Source organism: Oncorhynchus mykiss, chromosome 13 (genome assembly GCF_057628025.1).
Source record: "Oncorhynchus mykiss isolate SJ-2025 chromosome 13, ASM5762802v1, whole genome shotgun sequence".
NCBI lineage: Eukaryota > Metazoa > Chordata > Actinopteri > Salmoniformes > Salmonidae > Oncorhynchus > Oncorhynchus mykiss.
Genome location: NC_143034.1, coordinates 53,164,292 through 53,182,596, shown reverse-complemented (window position 1 = coordinate 53,182,596; position 18,305 = coordinate 53,164,292). Strand labels below are relative to the sequence as shown.

At 39.2% G+C, this 18,305-nt stretch overlaps 1 protein-coding gene across 3 annotated transcripts in view; it reads left to right on the top strand.

Annotated features, from left to right (window-relative positions):
• The window catches only part of LOC110486489 (phospholipid phosphatase-related protein type 5), a 58,251-nt gene extending 40,197 nt beyond the window's left edge, over positions 1-18,054 (top strand). Inside the window, exons 4-8 of one of the 3 annotated variants that reach the window (XM_036941201.2) lie at positions 7,146-7,266; positions 10,624-10,874; positions 11,031-11,207; positions 13,556-13,683; positions 14,437-18,054. In XM_036941201.2, the coding sequence (XP_036797096.1) occupies positions 7,146-7,266; positions 10,624-10,874; positions 11,031-11,207; positions 13,556-13,683; positions 14,437-14,545 (786 nt within the window). In that variant the 3' untranslated portion in view covers positions 14,546-18,054. Of the gene's footprint in view, positions 1-7,145; positions 7,267-10,623; positions 10,875-11,030; positions 11,208-13,555; positions 13,700-14,206 lie in introns of all 3 variants that reach the window. The other 2 variants (XM_036941203.2, XM_036941202.2) reach the window with 2 other exon arrangements.
• Positions 18,055-18,305: the final 251 nt, after the last annotated feature.

Genomic DNA, 18,305 nt, shown 5'->3' with positions numbered 1-18,305 from the left:
TTTGCTGAGCTCGATCAGAGCCGATACACTGATCGCACCATCAAACGATTCACTCCCTCCCTTTATCGCTTCTATCTATCTCTTTTCTGATCTGGTTCACTTGCTTTCTCATTTCTCTACTGTTTCTCTCTCTTTTGCTCTGTTGCTCTTTTTATTTGCAAAATAAAACTCTCTCTGAGAGTGGGTATAGTTTGTGGTATAGTTTAGGGTATAATTTATGTATAGTTTATGGTATAGTTTGTATATAGCTTATGTTTACTTTATGGTATAGTTTGTGTATAGTTTATGTATAGGTATAGTTTATGGTTTAGTTTATGTATAGTTCATGGTATTATATATAGTTTATGGTATAGTTATAGTATAGGTTATGGTTTAGTTTATGTATAGTTTATGGTATAGCTTAGTTTGTGTAGTTTACGTATAGTTTATGGTATAGCTTAGTTTATGGTATAGTTTATAGTTTAGATATAGTTTATGGTATAGCTTAGTTTATAGTTTAGGGTATAGCTTAGTTTATGGTATAGTCTATGGTATAGCTTAGTTTATGGTATAGTCTATGGTATAGCTTAGTTTATGGTATAGTGTATGGTATAGCTTAGTTTATGGTATAGTTTATGGTATAGCTTAGTTTATGGTATAGTTGATAGTTTAGATATAGTTTATGGTATAGCTTAGTTTATAGTTTAGGGTATAGCTTAGTTTATGGTATAGTTTATGGTATAGCTTAGTTTATGGTATAGTGTATGGTATAGCTTAGTTTATGGTATAGTTTATGGTATAGCTTAGTTTACGGTATAGTTTATGGTGTAGCTTGTGTATAGTTTATGGTATAGCTTATGTTATAGTTCATATATAGTTTATGGTATAGCTTAGTTTATGGTATAGTTTATGGTATAGTTTATATATAGTTTATGGTATAGCTTAGTTTATGGTATAGTTTATGGTATAGTTTATATATAGTTTGTGGTATAGCTTAGTTTATGGTATAGTTTATGGTATAGTTTATGGTATAGTTTATGGTATAGTTTATGGTATAGTTTATATATAGTTTGTGGTATAGCTTAGTTTATGGTATATTTTATTGTATATCTTAGTTTATGGTATCTTTTATTGTATATCTTGGCTCATGGTATAGTTTGTATAGTTTGTATAGTTTATGGTACAGTTTATGGTATTGTTTATGGTATATTTTATTGTATAGCTTGGTTCATGGTATAGTTTATGTATCGTTTGTATAGTTTGTATAGTTTGTATAGTTTATGGTATAGTTTATTGTATAGTTTATGATATAGTTTATGGTATAGTTATGGTATAGTTTCTTGTATAGTTTATGGTATAGTTTGTATAGTTTATGGTATAGCTTATGGTAAAGTTATGGTATAGTTTCTTGTATAGTTTCTTGTATAGTTTCTTGTATAGTTTATGGTATAGTTTATGGTATAGGTTATGGTATAGTTTATGGTATAGTTTCTTGTATAGTTTCTTGTGCAGTTTATGGTATAGTTTATAGTTTATGGTACAGTTTATGGTATAGTTTATAGTTTATGGTATAGTTTATGGTATAGTTTATGGTATAGTTTCTTGTATAGTTTATGGTACAGTTTATGGTATAGTTTATGGTATAGTTTATGGTACAGTTTATGGTATAGTTTCTTGTATAGTTTATGGTACAGTTTATGGTATAGTTTATGGTATAGTTTATGGTACAGTTTATGGTATAGTTTCTTGTATAGTTTATGGTATAGTTTATGGTATAGTTTATGGTACAGTTTATGGTATAGTTTCTTGTATAGTTTATGGTATAGTTTATAGTTTATGGTATAGTTTATGGTATAGTTTCTTGTATAGTTTATGGTACAGTTTATGGTATAGTTTCTTGTATAGTTTATGGTATAGTTTATAGTTTATGGTATAGTTTATGGTATAGTTTATGGTATAGTTTCTTGTATAGTTTATGGTACAGTTTATGGTATAGTTTCTTGTATAGTTTATGGTATAGTTTCTTGTGCAGTTTATGGTATAGTTTATAGTTTATGGTATAGTTTATGGTATAGTTTATGGTATAGTTTCTTGTATAGTTTATGGTACAGTTTATGGTATAGTTTCTTGTATAGTTTATGGTATAGTTTCTTGTATAGTTTCTTGTATAGTTTCTTGTATAGTTTAAGGTATAGTTTATGGTATAGTTATGGTACAGTTTATAGTATAGTTTATGGTATAGTTTATGGTATAGTTTATGGTATAGTTTATAGTTTATGGTATAGTTTATGGTATAGTTTATAGTTTATGGTATAGTTTATAGTTTATGGTATAGTTTATGGTATAGGTTATGGTATAGTTTCTTGTATAGTTTATGGTATAGTTTCTTGTATAGTTTCTTGTATAGTTTAAGGTATAGTTTCTTGTATAGTTTCTTGTATAGTTTAAGGTATAGTTTCTTGTATAGTTTCTTGTATAGTTTCTTGTATAGTTTAAGGTATAGTTTATGGTATAGTTATGGTACAGTTTATAGTATAGTTTATGGTATAGTTTATGGTATAGTTTATGGCAGAGCTTTGCTGCTATCAGCTCCATGTAGCATTAGCCTGGTTCTCCTGAGAAGGTTTCTTTACTGACCTGATTGGCCATGGATAGCCTACATATACCTGCATGTAAAGTAATACTGTATGTGTGTATAATGTACATATGTGTATGATATAAGCAGATTATGTTCCAGTATCTAGTTGTACTGTATGTGACAGCTGAAGACATACACCCGCTTGTGCAATGTGATTAGAGTGAACTCGTCAGTCACAGCTCCACAGCACGGATGACTGATCCCTTTACGCTCAGGCAGAAAGCAGAGACACCTCAGTGGTCCTGGCAGAGGGACATGCTTCACTCAGCACCCCAGAGACCAGTTACCAGCATCATCCAATTCTGTTTTACTCACTCATTCTCACTCTCTTCAGCTTCTGCTCCTCTCTTTTGCCTCTCTTCCTGCATCTCTGTGCTTTTCACACTAAAGACAGACTCTGTTCCTCATCTGCAGCTGTGGCTTAGCTGTTTGGCTGGCGACAGGGAATTTAGAGGGATTTAACAGAGGAGATTTTGGGAAAAGAGAGCATGAAATGAAAGAGTTCAAGAATGGAAGGGAAGGACAAAGGGAGAGAGAAATCCTAACCTACTTTCCCTGTTGGGGACTGGGAGGAAACATCTATAAAGGTTGACTGATATAGAAAAAGACATGAGGGAGGAAGGAGTGGGTAAGAGAAGAGTGATATAACACAAGACTAAAGGGTTATGGTTGGTAAAGACTATAGAAATCACAGCATTAGAACATAGTAAACCGAAAACAACCAGAATAATTAACCATAGAAACAGTAAATGTTTAGCTGTTTACACTGAAATAAGTGTGTTGAAAACAGTTATTTCCCTTTAAATCAGAGAGCTATATCAATGGCCATGAAGTGTATTCACACATTAGTTAATTGGCGTGTGTGTGCGTGCGTGCGTGCGTTTGTGCGTGCACACGCGTTTACAGATTTCATTCAACCCGCGATAGTGCTTGTTCCCTCTTGTAACAGTTCATGTTGAACAAATGGTTTTAACAATCCCCAGCCTGGCCAGCTGTTCCAACCCTCCGTGGAGATGTGGTACAGCCTGGATCCTCTTCATATTCACATGATACTGTATACACTATACAATCCCAGCCACTACTGTATGTACTAGATGGGATCTAACTCCAAGTCGCCAAGGCCCTTAACACTTCCTTTATGTACCATTCATAGTGTTGTAGGCTGTAGCTTATTCTCTCAGCACCAGAGGATAATCAACTCAATCCGCTGTGACATGTACCCTACATGGTAGACCTATCTAAAGCCCAGTGTATGTTGAGGTGATTCAGGTCAGATTCCACTGTAGGTGATGACCGATACAAACAAATAATTACAGTAGAGGTGATATACCATGTCCCATAATGCATCTGCTTATGGGATTGGAATCATCAGCCTTCCATTTCCCTACACACTCATCTTGACAGAGTCAGCTGTTGGACCAGAGCGGTGTGTGTCGGTTCGCTGAGCATCCGTAGCCGTGTGTGTGTGTGTGTGTGTGTGTGTGTGTGTGTGTGTGTGTGTGTGTGTGTGTGTGTGTATGAGGAACAATGGTTCTGCTCCAGTGCTGTGTTGTTGTCAGGAGGCTGCTGCTGTTCTTCTCACTCTCGGTTTTATTGTCTGTGTTTATCTGGGATCTAACAGGCCTCTTGGAATTAGCCTCAGATGATTACCTAGGGCTGTTATCTCCCTGCCTCTTCTCCTCCTTATCTTCTTTCTGCCTCTTCTCCCTGTCTTCATATCTCCTTCCCCCTCTTTCCCACGTGATTAGAACTGATTCCCAACTTGTTTTGGAGAAGACACATATTTTGATATGCACAGTAAAGATATTTACCCAGTTGCTTACACACAAACACAAACTGACTCCTCCAACTTGCTCTAACTCTGGCAGGAATGTTTACACACACAGGCACATGCACACATTAAAACGCACACACACACACACACACACATACACACACACACACCCCAACAGTGTCAGGGCCCAGTTCATCCCACTGGTCAGAGCTTTTCTCTGATTCAGCGGCAGACGAGGGTGAAGTGCAGGACATGTTCTCTTCTCTTCTTCCTGTCCACTCTGTGTCTCCACACAACGGATATTAGACTGATGTCACAGCCCAGACACGTGATTGGTCAGATACTATTCTTAGTCTGTTGAGGGGCTACTGCCTGTCTGCCAAGGTTGGTGTTAAACATTTAGTTTAATTCCAGTCAATTCAGGAAGTATACTGAAATTCACATTTCAATTCCAACTCAATGCTTTTCAATGAGGGAAGTTTGGAATTGGAATTAGAATTTGGTTGACTTCCTGAATTGACTGGGATTGAAATGTAATTGAAACCAACCCTCCTGTGTGTTTTCCACTCTCTCTCTCCTTTCCTCCTCAAAGGTGTGGTGGAGTGGGTCTAATAACACTGGGAACAAACACTTACTGTAGAGTACCCTTCTGCTTCACATCAGTCAACTGGTGCTGTGTGGAAACAGAAATGTTACGTGATTGTGTTTTAATGTCAAGGAAGTTAAGTACAGCAGCCAATGTCCTGTCTACAACACAAACACTCCAGCAATGTTACCTTGACTCCTTAAGAGAGCAGTAAGAATAGAGACACGCAGCAGCATGATGGAGGGGGATAATTTAAAAGACGTTGGTTGAAATAATGTGCAACATGATTCACCATGCAGACAGGGTCCAGGCACATCTGTGAATAATTAATTGCTACAGTTTGCTCTCTCTCTTCTATCTCCCTCTCTTTCTGTGTCCCTCTCCCTTCACTCGCTCCCTCTCCATCTCGACACGCTCTTCTATCTCCCTCTCTTTCTGTGTCCCTCTCCCTTCACTCGCTCCCTCTCCATCTCGACACGCTCTTCTATCTCCCTCTCTTTACTGATTGTATCTCCAAAGTGTTTTCATCTGCTCCAATTCTGGAGGATGTAGCTATTAACAGTGGTGAAAGAGGGATGGTTGTACAGTATTGACTATGTGATATGCTTCTGAACAGGATCACCACCCTACTGCTGAACGGCTTTTAGCAGACTGAGAATCAGTGTTTCAGAGTACTGATCCATGCAGGAGTGGGATGGGATGAAGCCCAATAACTCACTTCCCTAACACATGCTAACAGATTTACACAGTACACAGTAAATCTGTTAGCATGTGTTAGGGAAGTGAGTTATTGGGCTTCATCCCATCCCACTCCTGCATGGATATGTTTGTCAGACAGCGGTCAGTCACTCAGCAACTTCTAGTTTATGTTGATCATCTCCTTCCAATTTAATGTCATTGTTCGTATTAGAGTTAGTTTAATGTTGCTATGGAACCATTAGTCGCTATGATCTATGTTTCCCTAATGGAGGGGGAGTGCTATTGGGCACGCACATAGCAACACAGAGTCTCTGCTTCAGAGGCTGTTAGCTCATTCAAACTCTCCAGTCTTAATTTTTCTTAGACCTGAGACTTTTCTTTCTCTCTCATTTCTATAAATAAGGGAAGGTAACATGTTATTTTCTGCTATTCCGCTGTATTGTGGATCCCGAGTGCATTTTACATTTATATTTCATGAAAACATAACTTGGATTCAGTTATGCTTTAGTGTTAGGGTGGCTATTAGCTTAAGTCCTTGCTGTTGGAGTAATAAACACATGGTTTTCTACAGAAGAACAAGCAAATGTTTTGTTGAGGCGAGTCGCTTCGGAAAGTGGAAATAGTTGATGTTGTCTGAGTACCATGCATAAAAGAGTAAGTTTCACAGTTCAGGGCCCTCAATAAAGCAACATTCACTCAGTGGGTGTGAAATGTAGCTACAGTTATCTGGTTTCTGCAGCTGTCACGAGCCTGGCACGTTCCTCGCTCCAATGGTGGGTGTTTTTTGTAACACAAATGAATGGCTGGACTCCTGCGAATGTGATGTTGATGATGAGGGTTTCAAATGAAACTGTGTGGGTGTGAACATGGGGATCACTAGCCACGCGCTGACATTAAGCCACGTGTTGTGTGAGAGAGTTGAGGTCTGTGTGGGCAAGTGGCTTTCTGAGAATGTGTGCATAGCCTAAATTAAATCAAATACCTTGTCGTTTTCAAGACGTGCTCTCTCGCTCAGTTTGGGGCCCTCAATAAAGCTAACTGGATCTCTCACTGTCTCTCTCTCTCTCTGTTTCTCTCTCTCTGTTTCTCTCTTGCTGTCTCTCTCTCTGTCTCTCTCTCTCTCTGTGTGTGTCTCTCTCTCTCTGTGTCTCTCTCTCTCTGTGTGTGTGTCTCTCTCTCTCTCTGTGTGTCTCTCTCTCTCTGTGTGTCTCTCTCTCTCTGTGTGTGTCTCTCTCTCTGTTTCTCTGTGTCTGTTTCTCTCTCTCTGTTTCTCTCTCTGTGTCTCTCTGTGTCTCTCTCTGTGTCTGTCTCTCTCTCTGCCTCCCTCTCTCTTTGTCTCTCTCTCTTTCTCTGTCTCTTCTTCGTCTCTCTCTCTGTCTCTCTCTGTGTGTCTCTCTCTCTGTCTCTCTCTGTGTGTGTCTCTCTCTCTGTCTCTCTCTCTCTCTGTGTCTGTCTCTCTCTCTCTACAGATCCTGGTAGGGGAGCTGATGGCGTTCTTTCTGAAGGCTGAGGGGACGCAAGAGAAGACCATAGTGACAGCAGACTGCTGCTACTTCAACCCCCTGCTGCGACGCATCGTCCGTTTCCTAGGTAACCACTACAGCCTCTAGAGTTTAGGCCAACACCACCCAGCCCTGCCTGAACTAGTCTTGAATGATTAGTGTGTCCAACAACATGATATAAACACACCTGGAATTGGAAATATCTACAAAAGGGTACCTACATTTGATGTATTTTTAAAGGAAAATGTAGATGTTGATTGTATGTGTCACTGTGCACAGGATATAACTGGTATAAAACAATACAGTGAGAGCTCTTTCCCAACAATGCAGTAATAATAATAATAGTATAAATAATAATAATAGTACAGATAATAATATGAATAATTAAAATATTAATAATAATATAGATTATAATAGTATAAATAATATAGATAATAATGATAACAATAATAATAATAATATAGATATATATAGATATAAATAAGAATGTAGATGATAATAATAATAATAATAATAATAATAATCATATAGATAATAATTAAAAATATAAATAATAATCATAATATTATACATATAAATAATAATAATAGATAATAATATTAATAATTACAATATTAATAATAATATAGATGATAATAATATAGATAATAATGATCATAATAATAATATAGATAATATTAATAGATATAAATAATAATCATAATACTATAAATAATAATAATATAGATAATAATAATAATATGTGTAATAGTTATTATAATAATAATATAGTTATAAATAATAATAATATAGCTATAAATAATAATATAGATAATAATATAGAAAATAAAAATATAGAAAATAATAATAATATAAACAATTGATAATAATAACTACTGCCACTTTGTTTACATACTCATCTCGATACCATCTTGCCTATGCTGCTCTGTACCATCACTCATTCATATATCCTTATGTACATATTCTTTACCCCCTTACACTGTGTACAAGACAGTAGTTTTGGAATTGTTAGTTAGATTACTTGTTGGTTATTACTGCATTGTCGGAACTAGAAGCACAAGCATTTCGCTACACTCGCATTAACATCTGCTAACCATGTGTATGTGACAAATAAAATTTGATTTGATTTGATTTGATTTGATTTGCACTAACAATATAAATAATATAGAATAAGAATAATAGAATAATATAAATCATATTGAAGATAAATATTAATCATAATATAGATGATAATAATAGTAATGTAAATAATATAGATGATGATGATAATAATTATATAAATAATACTATAGAAAATAATAATATAGATCTTAATAATATAGAAATTAATATAGATATAAATAATAATATAGATAATAATAATAATAATAATAATTGATAATATTAATCATAATATAGATCATATAGATAATAATAATAATAATAATAATAATAATAATAATATAATGACAGGCCTTAAGGTTATTATAGCTGCTGGTTGTGGGAAGGTGGATGGTTGTCCAAAACATCTGCTGAAAAACAGCAAGTGAGAGAACATGGGTAAGTTGACATAGAAATACATCCCAAGATTGACACCCATTGGTTGAAAGAGAGGAAAGGGATAGGTTTAACAGTAAGTCTGCAGAATGTGCATTATTGTGCCGCGCTTATAGGCTAAAGGTAAATAGGTGAATGACATTCTGCACATGACTAATAAGATAGAGGATAAGAACTAGACGCTATGATGATGAAAGTTTCTATTCATTCCCACTATGCCTGTATAATAGGAAACAGAGTGAATTATGCTTTGCGGCTTGTTTTGCGGTATAATAGAGTGGATTATGTTTTGCGGCTTGATTTGCGGTATAATAGAGTGAATTATGTTTTGCGGCTTGATTTGCGGTATAATAGAGTGAATTATGTTTTGCGGCTTGATTTGCGGTATAATAGAGTGAATTATGTTTTGCGGCTTGATTTGCGGTATAATAGAGTGAATTATGTTTTGCGGCTTGATTTGCGGTATAATAGAGTGAATTATGTTTTGCGGCTTGATTTGCGGTATAATAGAGTGAATTATGTTTTGCGGCTTGATTTGCGGTATAATAGAGTGAATTATGTTTTGCGGCTTGATTTGCGGTATAATAGAGTGAATTATGTTTTGCGGCTTGTTTTGCGGTATAATAGAGTGGATTATGTTTTGCGGCTTGATTTGCGGTATAATAGAGTGGATTATGTTTTGCGGCTTGTTTTGCGGTATAATAGAGTGGATTATGTTTTGCGGCTTGATTTGCGGTATAATAGAGTGAATTATGTTTTGCGGCTTGATTTGCGGTATAATAGAGTGGATTATGTTTTGCGGCTTGATTTGCGGTATAATAGAGTGGATTATGTTTTGCGGCTTGATTTGCGGTATAATAGAGTGGATTATGTTTTGCGGCTTGTTTTGCGGTATAATAGAGTGGATTATGTTTTGCGGCTTGATTTGCGGTATAATAGAGTGAATTATGTTTTGCGGCTTGATTTGCGGTATAATAGAGTGGATTATGTTTTGCGGCTTGATTTGCGGTATAATAGAGTGGATTATGTTTTGCGGCTTGATTTGCGGTATAATAGAGTGGATTATGTTTTGCGGCTTGATTTGCGGTATAATAGAGTGGATTATGTTTTGCGGCTTGATTTGCGGTATAATAGAGTGGATTATGTTTTGCGGCTTGATTTGCGGTATAATAGAGTGGATTATGTTTTGCGGCTTGATTTGCGGTATAATAGAGTGGATTATGTTTTGCGGCTTGATTTGCGGTATAATAGAGTGGATTATGTTTTGCGGCTTGATTTGCGGTATAATAGAGTGGATTATGTTTTGCGGCTTGATTTGCGGTATAATAGAGTGGATTATGTTTTGCGGCTTGATTTGCGGTATAATAGAGTGGATTATGTTTTGCGGCTTGATTTGCGGTATAATAGAGTGGATTATGTTTTGCGGCTTGATTTGCGGTATAATAGAGTGGATTATGTTTTGCGGCTTGATTTGCGGTATAATAGAGTGGATTATGTTTTGCGGCTTGATTTGCGGTATAATAGAGTGGATTATGTTTTGCGGCTTGATTTGCGGTATAATAGAGTGGATTATGTTTTGCGGCTTGATGAAGTTAAACAAGCATTCAGACCAGCCTTCCTGGTTGAACTTGCTACATTTGAAGAAACACGAGAATGCAAGTAACACAACAATGAAACAGGAAGAGACATGTCTCAGCAGTTTGTGATGATGATGATGGCTAAAACTGGTGTGAAGAATTTCAGACAGATTTGCACGTTCATCACTTCAGGTGATCATGAAGGCTTTTGCAATTTCACACCTCAGCTGATAACAGGGGATCCGAGGGAGGCTGGGGATAACTAAACTCCTCCTATTTTAGTTGGCTGTCATTGCTCTCTCTCGTTCTCTCTCTTTCTCTCTCTCCCTCAGGGGTGTTCTCCTTCGGCCTGTTCACCACCACCATCTTTGCCAACGCGGGTCAGGTGGTGACAGGAAACCAGACGCCTCACTTCCTGTCTGCCTGCCGGCCTAACTACACGGCCCTGGGGTGCACATCCAACATGCAGTACATCACCCAGCCCCGTGCCTGCACTGGAAACCCCCTGGTAGTGGCATCCGCACGCAAATCCTTCCCCTCCAAGGACGCAGCCCTCAGTGTCTACTCTGCAGTCTACACTGTGGTAGGTTCTGGTCTGGGGAGTAGGAGTAGGAGTTTGGACAGTTTGATACACATGTTTTGGTATACCACCCTATAGTATAGAGTTGATACCCAGCCTACAGTATTACAATTCTTGACAGTCCTCCTGGTCTCCTCCCCCTACCTCTGTCTGTCTCAGATGTATGTGACGCTGGTATTCCGGACCAAAGGCACTCGGCTGACCAAGCCTACGGTCAGCCTGACCCTGCTATGCCTGGCCATGCTGGTGGGAGTGGTCAAGGTGGCAGAGTACCGCAACCACTGGGCCGACGTCCTGGCCGGCTTCTTCACTGGAGGAGCCATCGCTGTGTTTCTGGTGAGGGGGAGGGGAGGGGAGGATGGAGGGAGCTGAGGGAATGGTGAGGGAGAAGAAGGTGGTTAGGGAAGTCATTATTCAGGGAGATGAGGGTGATAGAATGTAACAGTGATGTATATTGCTGACATTTTCCGTTGATATTTAAGTTCATAAGCACAGGGGCTGTTAATCCTGGTACTTCTCGCCATGGGATGAGAAATGTCACTCTCATTTCACTTACAGTGAGCCCCAAAAGTGTAATATTGAGGAGTGAGAAATTTAGAGGCTGGAATTTCATACCCCCCCCCCCCCTGCTAACCTTCCCTGTTATTGTAGTGGTAAGAGGTTATTCATGATTCATTTTATCTTTAATCATGTTAGCATCCACATTAATGTAGATGTGTTTAGAAGATATTCTATTCTTATTTACAATTACTCAGTTACACCAGCTCTGTCAGGAGGAAATGGGCCAAAATTCACCCAAAATGACACAATACGTTATTTACCATTCGTAAATTATACTAATTTGGACTAATTGACATAATTTGGAGTCATTTGGAGGTGTACCTGTGGATGTATTTCAAGGCCTACCTTCAAACTCAGTACCTATTTGCTTGACATCATGGGGAAATCAAAAGAAATCAGCCAAGACCTCAGAAAAAAAACATTGTAGACCTCCACAAGTCTGGTTCATCCTTTGGAGCAATTTCCAAACGGCTGAAGGTACCACGTATTTACAATAGTATGCAAGTATAAACACCATGGGACCACGCAGCCATCATACCGCTCAGGAAGGAGACGCGTTCTGTTTCCTAGAGATGAACGTACTTTGGTGTGAAAAGTGCAAATCAATCCCAGAACAACAGCAAACAACCTTTTGAAGATGCTGGAGGAACCCGGTACAAAAGTATCTATATCCACAGTAAAATGAGTCCTATATCGACATAACCTGAAAGGCCACTCAGCAAGGAAGAAGCCACTGCTCCAAAACCGCCATAAAAAAGCCAGACTACGGTTTGCGACTGCACACGGGGACCAAGATCATTTTTTTGGAGAAATGTCCTCTGGTCTGATTAAACAAAAATAGAACTGTTTGGCCTTAATGACCATCATTATGTTAGAAGGAAAAAGAGGACGGCTTGCAAGCCGAAAAACACCATCCCAACCGTGAAGCACGGGGGTGGCAGCATCATGTTGTGGGGGTGCTTTGCTGCAGTAGGGACTGGTGCACATCACAAAATAGATGGCATCATGAGGATGGAAAATGATGTGGATACATTGAAGCAACATCTCAAGTCATCAGTTCAAGCTTGGTCGCAAATGGGTCTTTCAAATTGACAATTACCACAAGCATACTTCCAAAGTTGTGGCAAAATGGCTTAAGGACAACAAAGTCAAGAAATTGGAGTGGCCATCACAAAGCCCTGACCTCAATCCTATAGAACATTTGTGGGAAGAACAGAAAAAGCGTGTGCGATCAAGGAGGCCTACAAACCTGACTCAGTTACACCAGCTCTGTCAGGAGGAATGGGCCAAAATTCACCCAACTTATTGTGGGAAGCTTGTGGAAGGCTACACGAAAAGTTTGACCCAAATTAAACAATTTAAAAGGCAATTCTACCAAAAATCTAATTGAGTGTATGTAAACTTCTGACCCACTGGGAATGTGATGAAAGAAATAAAATCTGAAATAAATCGTTCTCTACTATTATTCTGACATTTCACATTCTTAAAATAAATTGGTGATCCTAACTGAGCTAATATGGAATATTTACTAGGATTAAATGTCAGGAATTGTGAAAAGCTGCGTTTAAATGTATTTGGCTAAGGTGTATGTAAACTTCTGACTTCAACTGTATCCATGTTATTGTTTTTATTGTCTTACTATTTAGTTTTTTTGCGCAAATATTTGTCTTACTTTTTAACTCTGCAATGTTGGGAATGGGCTCTTAAGTAAGCATTTCACTGTAAAGTCTACACCTGTTGTATTCGGCACATCTGACCAATACAATTTGATTTGATAAGTGAATTTGCCCCAATACTTTTGGTCCCCTAAAATGGTGGGACTATATACAATACGTTCTGTAATTTCTAAATGGTTCATTGTTCATTGTTGAAAATACCCCCAAATTAAAGCTGACAGTCTACACTCATAGCCATTGTATCATTTCAAATCCAAAGTTCTGCGGTACAGAGTCAAAAAACAACACAATTATCACTGTCCCAATCATTTTGGCATTACCTTTTATTTTCTTATTAACTCAGTTTTTCCCCCTCTCTCTCACTCACTCTCACTCACTCACTCACTCACTCACTCACTCACTCACTCACTCACTCACTCACTCACTCACTCACTCTTCTCTCTCCAGGTGACGTGTGTGATCAACAACTTCCAGCAGACGAGGCCCCCTCCCCTTCCCCCGCGACCCCAGCGCCCTGAGTCGGTGCTAGGCATGCCCATGGTGGCTCTGCCCTGTGTGGAGAGTCCACTCGAAAAGTTAAGTGGAACTCAGGTAAGGGGTGGGGGTGGGTGAGCGGCAGGGCTGCACACACAGGGGGGGGGGGGGGCAGACATGCACCCCTTCTCTCCCCTTCTGTCGTCCCCCCAATCCCAAAAGTAGATGTCCCCTCACAGTGCATGCCCCAGCACCACCCCTTAACCCTCAACCCCAACCAAAGCACAAGAACACCAAACCTTGTCTTTAGAGGGAGCCATTTGCAGTAGTCTCTTCCTCAGCATTCATTCACCATCCCTCAGTGGTTTAAGCTTTGAAGGCCTCTTAGAACTTTGAAGTGAATGAGAGGTGCACTGTGAGCTCTTTAGATAAGGGAGAGCAGAAGGCACTAGAGAAGGACAACCTGTTGGAAGTGTGATTCAAGGGAGCAGCTTTGAGATTGCTTGTGTCTCCTCTTGTCTGTCACCTACACTAACCCTCACCTGACCTCCTCTCCCCTGTCTCCCACCTTGCTCTTTTCCCTTATCCCTCACTTGATCTCTATCCTTCTATCTATGTCACCAGCATCCTGCACTCTCCTCCTCCTGCCCTCCCTACAATCCCTACGTTCACCACCCATTTTGACCAACTTTGGATCTTTTTCTCTTGCTCCTCACTCGTTTTTCTTTTTTTCATCACTCTTTCCACCCCATCTTTCTCTCTGTCTCTTTCATTCCCTCTCTCTCTCCTTCTTCCTCCCTCTCTTCTCTTCTGTCCCTCCCTCTCTCTTTTTCACTCCTCTCTCTCCCCTGCAGACTCCGAGGGGGTCTCCTTTCACAGAGATCACATGACCATCAGCCGTATCGGTTCCCCGCCACCCCAGATGTCCTCATTCCGTCTCGCTCCATTTCCAGCGAAGTCTAGACCAGCCACACGAACATGAACACTCACACGAACACCACTGCGCCGCCCACCCGGCAGGCCGCTACTCCACCCTCTACAGATCCTACTCCACGCAGGTCTAGACTTTCAAAACACACGCACACAAACACAACACACACAGCATACTCAGACCTCTACGAACCTCCCCCTAACCTTGTCCAAGCCCAAACCCCTGGGGGAACCGAAAGGTGAGCTCATAAAGTGAGACTCACAAAGACTTAACAGCTGTCCAGCTGAACATTCAGTACAGTGTCAGGTACAGGTATGCCTCTTTCATTTAGTTGTTTTCAGAGGCTTCTTTTTTGTTTTGCAGACTTTTTTTTTGAATGTGCTTCATAGTGTGAAGTACACATTTCACTGACATCACAAGGTGATGTTTCATCATCTTCGTGCTTGGAAACTGTCCGAATCCATTTGAGAACTGTGTTGTTTTGTGTTTTCAACTGTCTGTCGGAGGTGTCCTCACAGGCAATGCAGCCAGTCATCCTGAAACACTTCAGTCATTTGTGTCTCTGTGCAATTGTAAGATGAATCCAAACAACCGCTCAATGAACGCTCTCCGCTGGCTTTAGGGCTCCTTTTCAGTATCCTAGAATGAGCCAATCATCAAATATCTGCAAGAGTCAACAAACTCAAAATGTTTACGGACCAATCACCTTCTGTAGCAACTGTGGTACTTAATTACTGTACCATCCAAATACAGCATAGAGACAACACACACAGATCAGACCTCTCTTCAGCTCTGCACGACATTACCCAGATCAAAGGATTCTGTTCATATCACTGAGGAGAAGACGATACAAGAACAAACAGGATGAAACTGCAGACAGTTTATTTTTCTCTGCTTTCGATTGGTTGCAGCTGCCGCAAGTCAGCGTGAAATAGATACAGATTTGGTAAGACCGGATGAGACACATTTTGAAATACATCACAAGTGACAGGACATGAGCTTTGTACAGTACAAAACATTTTATTTTACACTCAAATGTATCTGGACAGGGAACCTTGGTTACCAAAGCTTTGTCATTGTGATGTCACTAAAATACTTGTTTACTTACACACCCCTTTTGCTTGGAATGGAACGGATCACATCGGCATGGAACGGATCACACCGGCATGGAACGGAACGCCACACTGGAAAACCAAGATTCCCTGTCTCTGGGCTGTAGAGAGATATTATTGGACTTTGCCTATTCATGTGATAATGTGATTTATTTATGAGGAGATTGATCGTAGATGTATTTATTTGATGTGTATATATGTTGTGGTTGCCACAAACAGTTTCATTTTGATTTGCACAGCCCTCACTCATATCCAGTGGTGTAAAGTACTTAAGTAAAAAATACTTTAAAGTACTACTTACAGTGGGGCAAAAAAGTATTTATTCAGCCACCAATTGTGCAAGTTCTCCCACTTAAAAAGATGAGAGAGGCCTGTAATTTTCATCATAGGTACACTTCAACTGTGACAGACAAAATGAGAAAAAAATCCAGAAAATCACATTGTAGGATTTTTTATGAATTTATTTGCAAATTAAACACTTTCCCTGACACCCAAATCATTTTTTATGCTTAGTAGGACAGGAAAATGGTCAAATTCATGCACTAATCAAGAGAACATCCCTGGTCATCCCTACTGCCTCTGATCTGGAGGAGTCACGAAACACAAATGCTTTGTTTGTAAATTATGTGAGTGTTGTAGTGTGCCCTTGGCTATCCATAAATTAAAAAGATTTGCTTAATATAAGGAATTTGAAATGATTTATACTTTTACGTTTAACTAAGTATATTTTAGCAATTACATTTACTTTTGATACTTAAGTATATTTAAAACCAAATACTTTTAGACTTACTCAAGTAGTATTTTACTGTGTGACTTTCATTTTTACTTGAGTCATTTTCTGTTAAGGTATCTTTACTTTTACTCAAGTATGCTCATATCTCACCCTCCACTCCCCACTCCCTCCCACTGGCATATGGTTTTCTACCACTGTTTGGTTCTCTTCTTTGTGTTGTATCCTGACTATACCGTCACTGTGCTGTGTAATGTTTCCCTCTGCTGGACATCACACACACACACGAAAACGCTCATAAGAAAACATACATTTAATATTGACAAACTTACCAAAATACACACACTTTTGGATGTACATACACATACTCACCCAACGAAACAAACAAACACACACACTCACTTACCTCTCCTAATCTCTAGGCTATACCTCCCCTCTTTTCCACTTTCTTACACTTAAACCTATTTGTATGGTTTTGTAAATAGTAATTTTTTGTAATGAGAATGTGATTTTTACACAGACACCCCACTGCTCTCCTTACATTAAGTTGTTATGGAGAAATGGGAACATTTAATTGTATCAACTTTATTACTGAAGACAAGAGTGTATGTAAAGGTTCTGGTCCACTCTAAATCAGGCCTGGATTGGACCTCTCCTCGTCCCAAACTGGCAGCCATTCTGCATCAAACCAGGTGTCCTCCCGGACCAAGGTTGGAGTCAACCAAAGATGACTCGTGGTTTTATGCTAACAATAGAATCCTCTCATGGTTTAGTTTCTCTTGTAATAGTTCACCTGCCAGCCCATATTGGGCCAGTAACCAAAATGTTGCTGAATTGAATCCCCGAGCTGACAAAGTAAAAATCTGTGGTTCTGCCCCTGAGCAAGGCAGTTAACCCACTCTTCCTCGGGCAACGATGACATCGATTAAGGCAGCCCCCCCGTGCCTCTCTGATTCAGAGGGTTTGGGTTGAATGCATTCAGCAGTACAGATGACTAGGTATCCCCCTGTGAATGCATTCGGCAGTACAGCTGACTAGGTGTCCCCCTGTGAATGCATTCGGCAGTACAGCTGACTAGGTGTCCCCCTGTGAATGCATTCGGCAGTACAGCTGACTAGGTGTCCCCCTGTGAATGCATTCGGCAGTACAGCTGACTAGGTGTCCCCCTGTGAATGCATTCAGCAGTACAGCTGACTAGGTGTCCCCCATTCCCTATACACCAAAGTCAGTGAATTAGGACAAAGTGCACTGTATACTACTATCACAATCTTGACGGGGTCTGTTGCTTTTACATTTTAGTCATTTAGCAGACGCTTTTATCCAGAGCGACTTACAGAAGCAATTGTGGTTAAGTGCCTTGCTCAAGGGCACCTTGTCATCTCTGGGATTCGAACCAGTGACCTTTCAGTTACTGGCCCAGCGCTCTTAACTGCTAGGCCAAAAATGACAGCAGCTACAAAATACTACACAGATGGCTTGATTATGTTTTTGGTCAGAATGTGTGTTCCTTGGTGCACATACAATACAATACATCTGCAGTTTGATTTAGTTCTATTTTAAAATAATAAGACGATAAATAATGCAGTAACAAAAGAAAAGTGTTCTGAGTTTTAACACTTCATTTCATCTTGTTACAACGTACCTTCTGTTTTGTAAGGATTTGTCTGATGAGAACAATAAATGGATATTGCAATAAAAAGGATGTTGAGTGTTCGCTCTTGCCTTTTATGAGGGCAGGACACATTCTGTTTTACTGTCATTGATTTTATCCTTTGACCAATCACAATGCTGAGTGTTGCTCAAACGTGGCCCAGGGTGTGGATCATAGCCAACAGGAATGTCTTGTACTTTTTAATCAATGTTCTCGTTTTATTTTCTCTATTGGACATAATATGCACTTCTGCCTCAGCAACAATCTCTAAAGGTTTGAGAAGAACATAATAGTAGGGT